The sequence below is a fragment of the Epinephelus fuscoguttatus genome, linkage group LG13, assembly GCF_011397635.1.
Source record: "Epinephelus fuscoguttatus linkage group LG13, E.fuscoguttatus.final_Chr_v1".
Lineage (NCBI taxonomy): Eukaryota > Metazoa > Chordata > Actinopteri > Perciformes > Serranidae > Epinephelus > Epinephelus fuscoguttatus.
In genome coordinates, this window is record NC_064764.1 from 15,636,760 (window position 1) to 15,652,162 (window position 15,403).

The 15,403-nt window shown below is 39.8% G+C and overlaps 1 protein-coding gene across 1 annotated transcript; it reads right to left on the reverse strand.

Annotated features, from left to right (window-relative positions):
* Positions 1-2,337: 2,337 nt before the first annotated feature.
* LOC125900284 (high-affinity choline transporter 1) lies at positions 2,338-15,069 on the reverse strand. The gene is made up of 9 exons (XM_049595196.1): positions 14,948-15,069; positions 13,337-13,594; positions 12,782-12,895; positions 11,977-12,132; positions 11,729-11,877; positions 11,206-11,349; positions 10,870-11,023; positions 7,100-7,317; positions 2,338-5,861 (listed from the first exon to the last, which is right to left on the reverse strand). The coding sequence occupies exons 2-9, from the start codon at positions 13,518-13,520 to the stop codon at positions 5,208-5,210; spliced, it is 1,773 nt and encodes a 590-aa protein (XP_049451153.1). The 5' UTR covers positions 13,521-13,594; positions 14,948-15,069; the 3' UTR covers positions 2,338-5,207.
* Between the last annotated feature and the right edge of the window lie 334 nt (positions 15,070-15,403).

Here is a 15,403-nt window from a genome sequence, read left to right on the forward strand (position 1 = left end):
GTTACACCTGGGGAGGTGCAGGTCAGGCTATGTCGTTTCAACTCATTAGTATAAATTCCACCTAAGTCTTATACATGTCACATAAACATCCCAAGCGTGCACCAAACGTGGGTGTTGTAGTAACCCATTGCATTTTTTCCAGCAGTTGTTCCTAATCGCCTTACCGCTACTTTTCCTCATGGTATTGCCTCCCCAAAACAGAGTATTTTAAGCCAAGACACAATCTTTTCCTAACCATAACCAAGTGGTTTTCATGCCTAAACCTAACCACATGTTAACCACAGCGTTTTCTGAAATGTTATGTATCCACAACATAATGTGCAAAATATAATGTGTCTGTGGTTTACAGAAATGTTTAATATCATCATGTGGCGATGGAGTTGGCATAGGACCAACATTTTGTTCTGAATTTGACCAGTTGCATTTTATTTCTTTTTGTCATTCCTGGTGTCTTGGTGTTTGATGTTGGCAGTACAGGCCTGTCCTTTTCTCAGTACTGTAACTACAAAACATTTTTTAATTATGAGTGATTATTCCCTAAAACATATAAACTTCTAATAACTTGAGATATCACTTCACCAGTACTGAATCTGGCTCTAGTTTAACCTCATGATACACTGATACTTAAGGTGCAGTAAAAAAGTAACTTCAGAAAATAAAATATTGTTCAATTTTTTCAATCATAAATAACAATGATTCCTTTTGTTATTTGTCTTTGAAGAAAAACACAATATGAAGGTTTCCTCGTTCAGCCAGGGGTCAGACTGGTGTAGTCATGCTCGTATCTGAGAAGTGTGTGTGTGTGTGTGTGTGTGTGTGTGTGTGTGTGTGTGAGAGAGAGAGAGAGAGAAAGAGAGAGATTGACAGCACTGACAGTTTTGGCAGTTATAAGATTCTGAGGTGGGCGTTTTGATTGATGCGTCCAAGCAGGCGGCAACCTCTAGATTAAACCCTCCACCAGTCAGTCCACACTTACACACACACACACACACACACACACACACACACACACACACACACACACACACACACACACGCACATTTACACATCTCAGGGTTGAAAATAAAACAATACTTTAAAGCTGACATGTACAAAACGCACATGCGATACATGTAAACATATATCTGTAAAAATTTAAAATTCTATAATGCAAGTATGTGCGTATGGAGAGAGAAAACCAAATCGTGACTGTGCTAAATAATATAATTTATTCAACTGACCTCACATATATTCACAACTATACTCTTATAGACACTGCATGAATAAATAAATAGCTGTAATTTCACCATCAACAAACATCATTTTTAATGCTGCATTTAAAAGTAGACTAATTTGTTTCTTTACTTTTTTTGGTATATACATTTATCACACAAAAATACAGCATCATTGCAATTTACGACATATAGCCACAAATGTGTCGGCTCAACGGCTGACGTAGATTCGTTTCTGTGTGCGTCCAGGTTTGTGAATGAACCTAAGCTACGACACACTCATTATGAGGCTTATCTGATGAGGAGGAAAGTTTACATTCACATTTGAGTCCAATGAGATTGCCTGACACTTTGCATAACATCAGACCAGCAGTCACCCCTTTCATTGTGAAGCTGATGTCATCTTGGTAGCAAATCATAAATCCAACAACTGTTATTTATGTTTTACAGATGAGATAGGATCAGGTCTGGAATTAATGTGACCTACTGTATCTCAGCAGATATGGCTGCATATGGGGATCAAGTCCCCTTCACTCCAAAGACTAACTATAAGGCCATCTTCTTGACTTAAAGGATAAGGCTGGTGTTATACTACATTTTGCTTACTGTCACCAAATCCCTTGAAAAGACCAAAATCAACAATGAATTGATCCCACTAACAAGTACTGTCTGAGCAGCCAAGACCTGATGTAGCTTGTTCTGCCGTGCCATAGACGGGGCGAAGCCAAACCTAGGGGGGTCCAGGGGCATGCTCCACTGGGGACATTTGTTTTTCCTGCTTAGGGCAGCTTTATATACACTTTTTTCCAAGCCATTCGAGGTAATAAAATCCCTAAAAATCTGCACATCACTTTGGGAAAACGTGATAGTTGCTTTGGGAGCTACATCCTATTTTGTATCTAACCATTCTCTAATGTCTTCATCATTCTGAAACTATAACACAACAAATGCTGAGGATGACTAATTTTCACTCCTGTCACCTACAAAGAGGCAACATTATTTGATGTTTTTCATTTTTAAGGTTACATAAAATAGGTAGGGTAGGAATCTGTTGCAAACAATCTTAGTAATTTTGAAACCTTTTTGTGTTACACTGTGCTGGAGTACAAATTTGCAACCTTTAAACCCATGCCATAATAATCTGGGCTGCTCTAATTGCAAACAGAATCCCCAACAATGCCAATAAATGTTGTCTTCAGTACTCTGAATTGCACATTAGGCCAACAGAGGAACATTTACTCAGTTATATTAGTTTCTTGGGGGAAAACCAGTAGATTCAGGAAAAAAATGGACACTATGTATATGCGACCCCTTTTTTAAGATGTACATCTTCAGTTGAAATGAATGGGTTTGCAGCTGAGTGCTAAAGATGAGGTTGGGAAGTCAGAAAATCCCTGACATCATCAAAACGTCATTGGTTCTGGTCTTAGTTGTTGACAATAAATTAAATGCAGAGTATTACCAGCTTTGTCCTCTAACGGCAATATTCTATAAAAGTGGTCACTTTTTGCCAGCGTTCCAAACACAGTCATTTTCCACAGCTGACCTCTGAATTAAGGCGATTCGATAGATTCAAAAAGAAACAAACAATCCACAACAACTCTGAGAGGAGATAAACACACAGAAGTCAACTGGACAATAGCAACACATAACAATGCCAGAAATCACTGCATGAAGTGACAACTCCTTTGCTTGATTCTCATCATACAGAGCAGCAGTGTGCTGGGTAGTTTAAAACAACCAGCCCTGGGGGGACTATGAGGACTGATGTTAGGGAAGTCATGTGAGGGTGCTCAATCAATAACATTTCAGCTTTCATCACTGTATATGACACACTGTTAAACAAACCCTTATAAACCACAGTGTCAAACCGCTTTGCAGCATTAATCAAATGTCCTAAGGGCTAATCGACTGGGGATTGGATCGATAATGACCGGTGCCACTGACACCATCCGAGAGGAACAATCATTTCCTGTCTCCGCTAACCTGCTGTGGCTGGCCAGTCAATACAGGTTTAGGATGACCACACAAACCATCATACTCACACACACATTTCAAAATAGCTTCTGTGTGATCATTTTAAAAGACCATATCAGTCTTCAAAGGTATTGTTCATGAATGCCAATCATTTATAAAGCTTACTGAATTGTTTCAGATTTCTGAACTGTCACACTTTTCAGGCTGCCATTGAATTCCATTCATTTATATGTGAAAATTGACTTGAAAAATGAACATCATATGTGCTTTAATTGTTGTCAGTGTCATCGTTATGTGGGAATGCAGTTGTAAATGCACATTAATTCCAAAATGTATAACGCACTCATAAGTTTGACAAAGACAAAAACTGCAAATTGGTTTCCATAAGGTATGGAAATGAATGGAAGCCAATGGCTGCTTGCAAGATACACAGGAAAAAAAACCATTTAAGAATCAAAGTTTATATTGAATATTGGAATCTTTGTAGTGGTGTGTAATGAAAACTGAGGCTCTTATGGAATTACATTCGTACATGATGATTCTGCAGTACATGTTTTATGTCCAGTGCAAACGTTCACTGCCAGAAGTGGAAGTTTTTAATGTGTTTGACTCTAAAACCAGAGAGTCACATTGTTGTCCCATTGTTTTTTATGTTTAACTATGACCATTTGCTTTCTTAAATGCTGATCTAAACATTTCCTTAAAATATGTATTAATTGATTAATAATGACTGTCAAATGACAGATAATTATCACCCAACTCTCAGTCCCCAGAGTGTCATAGAGTCTTTCAGCTTGGTCTGTTTTGGTTTTCTGGCCCACAACTTTACTTTCTTGGTTCATTGTCACTTCTCTCAATAACCTTATTTACAGCTGCCACATGCAGATTTTTACTGAAAAAGACACTGATTAACTCAACGTATGCTACCTGCCATAGTAAGAGACTAGCTAGTGAACAGAGTGGATTTTTTTAGCAACTAAAAAGCCAGATATTTACCTGTTGATTGGAGTGGTAGAGACCAAAACAGAGATAAAAAATGAGTAAATATTGCACTTAGATTCATCGAGTGGATCTTGGAGTTGCAAAATGGGGATACTGTAGGAACTACTAAATTTAATCATGTTGATAGTGACTGTTAAAAATGTTAATGACTAAACTGAATGTAATCTGCAGAATCATCCAGTAACAACCTTCTGTCAAGGGTTTGGTAATATCATAGTAGCATGTGGTTCTGTTCGACATTTACCACGTCTGAAATAAGTGAGTATGACAGGAGGGTTAAGAGAAAGGTGAAAATGAAACATAAATTAAGCTAAAACAAAAATGAAAGAAATGTCTAATGTTCTTCAAGTTAAAAACAATGGCTAACTTGCAAATTTAGCACAATATATCTATGTATACAACAAAGATCCTACAAATATTATTGCTCTATTAGTAAATTTACTCTACGCAAACTTAAAACTTGAAGTCTGAAAAGGTTCAGTAGCATTCACTGCTTTGTTGTCAGTAGTACATGAGCATGTATACATCAACACACACACACACACACACTCACACACACTGCTATGTAGACGTGGACACATTTCCTTGGTTAGATATTGCACTATTTTCATTACCCACAGAAAACCCTTGCAGATGTTGATGTCCACTGCATTCACTCCTAGTTATGCCCTTAAAGTCCCTCCGATCACAGTCACAAGCACTTAAATTAAAGTGGTTGTAGTGGTTGTAGATTCACAGAGTCATGATTTAAAAAAATGAATGAGTATGGTATGCTTGACACAGCTGATTGACAGTCAATTTCCTGGTTCTAGGCAAGGGACCTTAAAAAAAGAAGGACGCACCGTGTCATCAACTGGAACAAACTTGTGGAGTCACTCGGAAGCCACAGCAGATTTCTGCAGATTTGGCTTCCAGTGTGGCAGTAGCAAGTATCCTGAAGAATGTCAATGCCTCTTAGATTATTCCTTCTTCTTCTATAGATTCCTTGGTTCTAGTTTTCTTTGTGCCTTTGATGCCTAGTTTTCATCGTGAAAAGCCTCTGGACTGGACCCGCCATCATCACTGAGGACCTCCGTGTTGATGAATGTTCCAGCAAGAGATGCACCCAGGGCCTGCTTGACAGGCGCCATCTCTGAAAGAATGATGTTATCATGGTTACTCACCAGTGTGGCTTTGTCCATGATCTCCTTGCTGTGCTTGGACACCACAGCATCCAGGAAGTCGTACTTATGTGACAACGTACCGCTTTCGAATAGGTACTTTGCTGTGTAAGAAAACGCTACATTTGCCAAGAAGGATGCCAGCATGGACACTGTCTTGAATGGGAACCTCTGCTGGATGAAGTACTCCACATCCCCAGTGAGGTGGTGGATCCTCTCCTGGGTCACCCATCCGGGGTAGTAGATGAAGGGTGGGAGTTTGAGGTAGGGCTCCCCTCCACCAATGCGCAGCAAAAGACCAAATACATAGGCAGCCACAGAGCCATAGGTATTAGTGCCTTTGACGAATAACACACTGAGAAGTTGGGGAAAGATGATGACGTAGACCAAGTCGGAGCTCAGGTACCACAGGCCATACACGGATCCTGTTAACAATGCCATAGCAGTGGCAAGGGCTCCGAATATAAAGATGGTGAAGCGCATCACCCAAACAATCTCATTGTCTGAGGCCTGGAGAAGAGAAGAAAGAGATAATAAAGTGAAGAGGAAAACAAAATGTGGATAAGACAAGGCTGAGAATGAAAGGTGAAGGTATGTCAAGAGAGGTCAAAGTAAAACAAGACTACAAATAAAGTAACAGCCCTATGAGTGCCTGTATTCAATGTTCGATAACATGTTCACAATGAAAATACCAACCTGCATTATCGGAGCTCTATTCGACATTCAGAGCATATCTATGATTCACATATCCTGCACACGGCTCTAAACATGGATGTGGCTGAGCTGGTGGTGCTAACAGCAGGTACAGTGCTGACAATGGCAGCAGTGTTGACAAAGCTAATAGTGTTAACGTAGGGAGGTTACTTCCACAACACCACTACCCCACCTCTGGCATGGCATTATAAGTCGATAACCGCGGTATATGCGCAGTGCAGAATGGTGGCCATTAGCTAGCCATTGGGATACACACAAGTACTCAAATGCACAAACATGGAGGCACTGATGGAGTAGCTACCACAACAATGAGCAGAGAAGCTTGGATTACAACAAACACAGAGGTAGCATGTCTTCATTCTCTACTCAGGACGCCATTACTCCACGATATCTTTACGTAGCAAAAAGTTATTTGCTGCAATATAAATATTCTGAATGTCATATAGAGCTCCTTTAAACACAGGGTACAGCTTAGAGTATTTGGTAACTAATTAATTAATTTGAATTTTGACCTGAATTTTGACACTGATGTCAGTATCAAACTGTAGCAATCCATACGATAGCTGGTGAGACAGTTTATTCAAAACCAAAACCTGCTGATGGCACTAGAAAAGTCAGGGGATCATCAGTGTCATGAGGGATTTTGTTTTTCTGGGGACTGTCAGTGTCTACAGTACAAAAGGTCATAGCAATCCATCCAACAGATTCAGAGACATTTCAGACTAACTGACATCCCTAGAGTCATGCCACCAGCATGGCTAACATCAAACTACATATTTTCTTTCATATTTTACTAGGAGATTTACACATAATCTGCTGTAATTTTTCAGTTCTTTTGAGTCTGAGTTTATGCGTTTGAATGTTTTCTGAAGGTCTGGGGTCTGGTTTTGTGTGCCTAGGAAGTACACCCATCTGACACATTTGTAGACCGCTGGGACGAAACTAAAATCTCTCTATCATTTATTTGAGAAATGCTTGTAACCACTGGCTCAAACTGTGCCAATGTGTGTCAGTATTATTATTGGCATTCTTACCGACTGCCGAAAGGCGAGCTGATAAATGTTCCTGGCAAACATGGAGCTGGCTGAGAGAATGGATGAGTCTGCCGATGACATGACCGCAGCCGACACCGCCCCCAGACCAAAGAAGGACACGTAGGGCGGGCAGAGGTACTGAAGCACAATGGGAAGGATCATGTCTGATTGATCCTTATCCTTCGGAGGGAGATACCCGTAGGTAGTCTGATTCCAGTCTGGAATGAGGAATGGGAAACTTAGTCAAAAATACATTGTCTGTAAACAATCCAAACGTAAATAGAAAGAAATATTAAGATGTCTGTTTTTACCTCTTAGGAAATGATCAGTAACATTCTCTGCATATTAGGATTATCTACGTTCCAAATAAAGAAACTTGGTGCAAGTTCTGATGTTGGGATTAATAAAATTATGCACCTGACCTACTTGTGAAATTTTTAAGTGGATGTTATAAAATCAGATATTATTAGTGATCCCTTGGCTTTTCAGACGAAAGGCTTGACTATGAAGCATTATTATAATACCTCCTGTGGATACACCTTTTCCATTTGAAACAGAAAGGATTTGCATGTGTCTGTGCTGAAATATAGCAGGGATTATCAATGTCATGCTGTGATTTTAGTCAAAATACAGGAAAAAGCAACAGTAATGAGAGAAATACCAGAGTGGATACTTGCTGAAAATATGACACTGATGTAATATTAACTAAAATGAATACACTGGTGTGCCTATTGGATCATTGCGTCTAATATGAAGCATGAGTCAGTATTGAAGAATACATTAGTTTAATTGCATCTTAATTGTAAATATGATTAATAATAATTTTATTACTAGTGATTAATGAGTGTGTGAAGCCACTGATTCTAATGAGACATTTTGAACTAATTAAATACAGAGGTTTGCATATTGTTTTACAGGGGGGAACACTGAATATGCTGATTTCAGCTAAATGCTAATGTCAGCATGCTAACACGCTCCAGCCCAGCTGTCAGAATAAAACATTGGCATTGTACATTTCTGCAAACCATGGATATGTTACATTTGTATTTCATACATATGAGGCAATGGGGATTACATGGAGATGAGCTGAGTTTCTCATCAGGAGGAGGAGGGGATGGTGGATGGCATAACACCTAATGGCTACCAAGCAGGAAACAGCAGCAGACTGCTTGAGACCAACAAAAGCAGGTATTTTTTTAACAAGAGGTGGCAACATTTCCAGCCATGTTTGTAGCGACCAAACCGAATATTTTTTACCCGAAACATGATGTTTTCCTAAACAAGTGTTTTGTTTTTTTTTTGTCTAAACCTAAGACTTCATAAATTCTTAAAACTATCATCAAAATCACAGTATGCAATTTTTGGAAACATTTTTTGAGGTAAATAAATCTCAAAAGAAGCACTGTGGCAGTAGAGCAATGCAAGTTTGGTGGTACAGATCCTAGCAATTTTTTTTCATCATCAGTTAAATATTTCCTTCATTGAAAATAAAATGCAAAAATTACCATTCCCACTAAAATCACAAGTCATATCGTAATTGCTATATCTGTCAAAGTAAATTCAATTTGATTCTTTATGCAAATTGTACAACCCTACCTCAGCCTAACCAAACTTTAACCCTGTCACAACAAAAGCGTGAAATGTTAAGTTTCAACATATCGGCCACATATGAAACATACAAATATGATATATCTGTGGTTTGCATGAATGTATAATGCTAATGTTTATTCTGGTGATTGGGTTGCATGCTTACAGTGACAGTGCCACCACACTGATGTTAAGCAGGTACAGCTTAATGTTTACCATCATAGTTTAGCATGTTGGCACACTAGCAGTTGCCAATACGCACGTACAGCTGTGGTGAATGGTCATGGCTCCTTTTGTAAGTATTTGTTCAGAAATTCAAGTATTGGACACAATGAAATTTTGACCTGATGATAGCACTAGATGAGGAGGAGTCAAGAATGACTAGGAATTATTACTATTCATCCTGATGGAAACATGACTGCGTATACCAAATTTTGCACCAATCCCACCACTAGATTTATGTTAGTCAAACACTTGTGCACCTTATGGTGGTGCTACAGAAAAAGTCATTAGGATTCACTGTCTGGGAATGATAAATGTCTCTCATTATACAAAACTGAAACTAGCAGGTCATATTCTACAGTGAAAGAGTGCTTCCCTCCTGCCCGTCATATCCTCCTGAGACCCTGGGCCCTCATACGAAGACATTACATTTTGGGTTTACTGGACCTTATACTTCATTCTACTTAACTTAGGCCTGTTGTCCTCGTTCGTGGACACTTTTTTGTGCCATCTAGTGGCAGTAAGACCACAATACACCAATCCATGTAAGAACACAATGGCAGCCATTTCTGCCAAGTCAGTCTGCAGCCGACACCAACACAACATGAACAAGGTACAAAACCTGATCAAATATGATGGTTGAAACTTGTGTATTTATGATTTATAACATCTGTAGTTTGATATGCCCTACAATACCATTACCAATTTTAGCAACGGTAACACGCTAAGATACTCTTAATTAGAAAGTACTTGTTTGAAGGCATAATGAATTTATCATCTGGTCGATGAAGGACATTCAGACTTCATTATCACCATGTTTGAGGATATAGGGATTTTATTATCGTTGACAATATTTAGTTTTTTAAACTTATCAGGTCTTGCTAGTCCCAGGTAGCTAGGAGAAATTAAAAATGTGATCCAAACAAAAGTTTAGGTCTCATCCTTCTATCTTTCTGCTACTTTTTCATCTCTCTCTTCATCCTCCTGAGGTATACAATCTGTGTCTTTCTCGCCCTCCTCTGGATATTTGATTAGCACTGGTTATACATGAAACAGCTTCAGACGGACAAGATTAATTAGCTCTCTTCAGATGTAATATTCACTAAACCGGCACGGTCTGATGACTCTCTCCTCTGCCCGTCGTGACAAGCTCCATCTGATGTTGTTTACCCTCCAGATACTGTACGCATCTGCATTTACACAACTGAAAATAAAGCTGCTGGGGTGCAAACAGCCCGGGAAGACATCGTGTTTCCTTTGATCACAATTTCCTGTTTGAATAAAGGATCAAGATTCCTGGATGTTTCGATTGTCCTGTGATCTTTCATTAACGGCTTAATCAGTGCGTGTGTCTGTGTGTGCGCACATCATTCATGGATCAGTGATGATGTTCGTGATCGTCTGTGATTTAACAGCTGCAATACAGATGTAACGGTGTGTGTGTAGAATAGAAATATTGGGTGTCAGTGTAGTTTGATCAGTTCTGTGTCATTTGGAGGCTTCTATATAACATGCAGCCATAACTATTTGATCAATACCGAGGACAATACTCTTGACTTACTTAAATAGCATTTTACACAATGAAGCTATAACAACCAAAGTCAACAAACAAAACAAAGCAAAATTACAAGTATTATTACAAGTATTTATACAAAGAAATCTAATAAATAGAATTACATCTAATGCAAAAAAGAAAAAGAAACAAGTTGGCTGTTGTAACTTATTTTACTTCACAGCCACACCACTTTTATTTATTGCTGTTTGAAGTGTATGATGTCTACTAGCTATTAGAATAATACATGTAATAAGAGCTCCTGTTTCTCACATTTTACAAACCAAACTGCAAACTGAATTTTACTTCATTTTTAAAGCATCCACAAAAAGTTACCAACAGGAATTGGGTGCTGGGGTATGTGCTGCAGTATGTGTGTGTGTGTGCGTCTGTTTGTGTGTGTATTTACCAGTGGAGGCCCCTATCGCTCCTATGAGGACAGAGGGGACGGCCATGACCAAGCAGCCGAAGGCGGCAAGGAAGGAAAGGACCTGGGCGTAGGTAGCTGAAGAGGCAGAAAGAACCCGTTGAAAATAGACCTGCCATGGAATCCCCCCCAAGATCTAGAAACAGAAACACCATAGTAAATACAGACACCAAACCAATGCATTAACAGTCAGCTAGATCAGCACTGGCACAGCCCTGACACTCAGTCTTAGTATAACAAATGTGACAACTCTGTTCTGCAACATTCACCTTATAGTAGTAAAATGTCTCTTGATGAATTGATTCAAGAAAGGCTTACCAGCAAACAGAAGTTGTCTGCCCAGAGCCATTTGTCCTCAGGTACAATCTTCCCCAGCCAGGGTGACTGGTAGACAACTTCCTTGGCTGTAACACTGATGTCCGCAACGGCAGGATTGGACAGAGCGAAAGGCACGCTGATCCACTGACAGAGGAGGGTATCAAAGTGCAAACATTATTACAGTCACGCAGATGTTCTGCGATTTTAATATGTTTCCACAGTCAAAGTTGTCGACTGTGACTGTGGATCTACATTGTTCAGTTAAGTTTGACAGCATTTTTAAACTAGGCACACTGTAGACTGGTGTCTTTACATGTAAATCTGTACGTTCTTGCCAATGTCTCTGATATGAAGAATGTGCTATTTTTACACACTTTATGCACTTTAATCAGCATTTTGATCACATTCCACTTACAGTGTTTAGACATTTTTGGCAAGAAAATAATTAAAAATAAGGTTTTGAAGGTCAGTATAAAATACTGGCAGGTAGGTAGGTAGGTACTGGTTTCAGCGTGAAACTCACCAAGCCAACAAAGATACAGAAGAGCTGGACCACATCTGTGTAAGCAACAGAGTAGAGTCCTCCAACAAGTGTGTAGAAGATAGCGATCAGGGCTGAGATCACCACTGACATGTTGATGTTTATGTCCACGATCACACTCAGAGTGGCACCTGCAGGACAATACATTCAGTTCATAAGTTAAGATGCTCAATGGTATTCTTAACATGGAGGTGGTATTAGTTAAGTCTTCCTGTCCAATAATCACCAACCCAGGGCAGATAAAATGGCTGCAGACCAGAAGATTTCCCCCATGAGCGCGGGGATAAAGAGCAGGCCGCCCATCCTTTTTCCATACAGCTGCTGGAAGGGATCCAGCATTGTGACGTATCCACGAGAGCGCATGGGCTTGGCAAAGAAAAGGCCACCTGGATGATGTCAGACATTCAGGTAAGGCAGACAAATTGCGTAAAACACCAATAAAATGTATTTTACAATCCTTGAATCAATGAAATTGTATAATATCATGACACAAAATTTGTATCTGGTGCATAATTCACATAATAGTAACCCTATAGCATTTCCTGTTTATCTCTGCGTGAAGAAATAACATTATTTTTTATATGTATGATATATATTTCTTGGAGGACCATACTACTACATCATATTAAATTACATAACTGCCAAAATACCATACAATAGTATTCAAAACATTAAATACTTGAAATTGATTCCAGTGACTAATCCAGTGCAATAAATATCAATTTATGTCAAAGTTCTTTTCAAGTTTTGGAAAGTCCACACTGTGTTGCAACACTACAGTGATGCAGAGTGTCAAAAATAAAAGCAGACACGATGCTGCAGGATGATCATTCACTCACTTTTCTTACACACTCATGTTAATGATTTAAAAAATGCAAAATTAGTGGTATGGTTCTTTAGAAATTTTCTCAATGCTGTCATTTGCAGCAACTCCTGCATTCCTACTGCACATGGCTCCTCACACTATACTTAATATACACTTGCTTCTCACAGTATAATTAAGGAAAGAGCATATACAAAGACACTGGTTCTTACCTACTACCAGGCTGAGAGCGTACCCAAAGGGTGCTTGTGCCCAGGCCAGGCCGAAGTCTGGCAGGTAGACATACTCTGCTGTCCCATTGATGTAGCCCCCACCCACCCAAGTGGCTGAAACCAAGGAGAAGAAAAAAAGGTTTGTAAAAAAAAAAACCAACCAAAAACTAAAAAAAAAGATTGGTGCATGTCATGATTGTCTGTTGTGGATGGAGAGGGGTTCACTAGACCTTAGCTTGCAGATGTGATTTTAATTTAACAAAGATCCAACTGAATCCAGTTAGTGTTGGGGAAACAGAACTGTACAAATGAGGACCTGAGTTTGGATTTACGGCACATATTTAAAAATTTTCATTCATCAGTTGTTGCATCTTTAAGGGTTCAGAAATCGAGTGGATGCAATACTGAGCTGTATGTGCGTAAAAGACGCAGGTGGTGGAATTCTTTGTCTTTTTCTGACCTCATATGATACCAAAGTGTGACAGCATGCGCACACGGGTCAGGTTAAACACCTGCCCTTCAGACTTCAGAGATTCCTATAATTAACCAACTCACCGGTCATTGTGAATCCACCAACGAACAATCCGATGTCCCTTCCCCCGACCATGATGCTCTCGCTCCGGTCTCCGCTTTCGCTGACGCCGGAGTTTTTGTTCTTCCAGGCGGCCCAGATCCCCACAAACAGAATCAGAAGGTAGAAGATCACGATAGCCACGAGACCCTCGGCGTGGATGGCCATCTTCCTTTCGTCCGCTTCCTCCCGCCGAGATCAAGTGCTATTGCGCGCGGAGGACTGGAATCTCATGGAGAGAACTTTGAAGAAGAAGACAAGAAAGAAACATATTCTACGTCTGTCTTTGATCTGAATGAAGTATTTTTACAGAAGCCTCACCTTGTGCCACACCATTTTGTAAATCAGGTTATGAGCAGACGGACTGTAATTACAGAGCTTCCATGAGCATTACGCGGAGATGACTAAACCCACATGAAAATTAGCTATTAACCTCATGGTCAACTTTAAAACACTCCTATCCAAATACTGTATTTGAGGCTACCAACTTATCAAAAACGACAAGATTTAATTCAGACTCACTTGGTGTTGAGTAACCATACCATGGATATTACAAACTAACACCCTTTCCAGATGGAGAACACAATGTAATTCAAATTTGAATTTCATGCGCACCGATTAACTTCAGTACTAACCCAAGTAATATAAACACAAATCAATTCAAATTCTTGCCGAGCTTAAGCGGGTGTTTTTTCTTGTTCAAGCCTCAAAGGTGGAGTCACTACAAGAGGAAAATATCATTTCAATTTTACTACATATTACAATTAAAGATGACAACATCAGGAGAGTTTATAACCCACATTTTAGGCTGAAAAACACCTGTATTTTTCGAGTCTAATTTCGAATCACTCAGTGATGTCAAATTACTACTTTCGTGCCTTTCCCACTTTGATCTTCGTCTAATACTGTGACCATAAAAGATCATATCTGCCAAATTTAACTTGTTACATAAAAGCTATGAAGAGTGGCCATACCTTACCGTGTCCAACAGACGCACAAAGCACAGGAAGAGGAACAACCGGCACTGCTTCATCGTGTCATCACATTAAAACAATCAGTAAAACCCAAACCAGAAATAATGGAATTAATAGTGCTGCACTTGTTTAGCTTTTTAAATTGTTGAAGCTACTTTACGCACGCCTTACTGCTTTACTTACAGACATGGCTCACTCCAGTTATTGTGCCAGTTCACTCACACAGTGTCTGTTCAGTTTCAACATAAAAAGTGCACAGCCTGCTCTGTCGCACAGTATGATTTTGAAAAATAATAATAATAAAAATGGATCGACATGGTTTTGTTTCGTGCGTAAAAGTCCATCAATGCTTCCCAAACGTGACGCGCCGTCAAAAAACTGCGAACCATGAACCAGAGGAGACCTAAAACAGATGCAGAAGGGTTTTGTCTCCGATGTGCTGCATTACTAGAATCAAACCTGTGGGTTTCAGCTCCCCGTTGCGCTGACACCATGGTTCCAGGAGGCCGGCATTGCATTATTGATCTCTCTTTAAATCAACATCTGTCACTGTGGTCCAAAGCAGTTTCAGTGCCAAAACATATTAGTAAAAGAAGAGAATATTAAGAAGTGGTATCTTACCTTTCCTTTGGAGAAGGAGGTCTAAATATATGACAGGAGCAGGGCCTCCAAAAGAAGATTTACAAAGTGACAAAGACGGTTTTGTTGGAAAACTGCTCAGGTACCACAAAGTAATCCTCTTGGACGACCAGACCCAATTCTCCTATGTTGTTTTTTAAGTCACCAGTGCTCGTCGGAAAAGGGAGAGAGAGAGAGGGAGAGGGAACGAGCGAGGGACGGGGAGAGAGGGTGGAGGTGGGTGGAGATGAATGGGAGTGGTGGGTTTATTGGGTGCTGTCAGGGTGAGTAGATGCTGGATGAATGTCTTCCAGGGCAGGACGAAAATAGCACCTAATAGAGAGTGGCATGACGCACCACCGCTTCGGGAGAGCTTTCCAATATCATAATATCATATTGGCAATGGATGGAACCTTTACTCCGCCAGGTTACATCTCAGGCCTGATTTACGATCTTGCC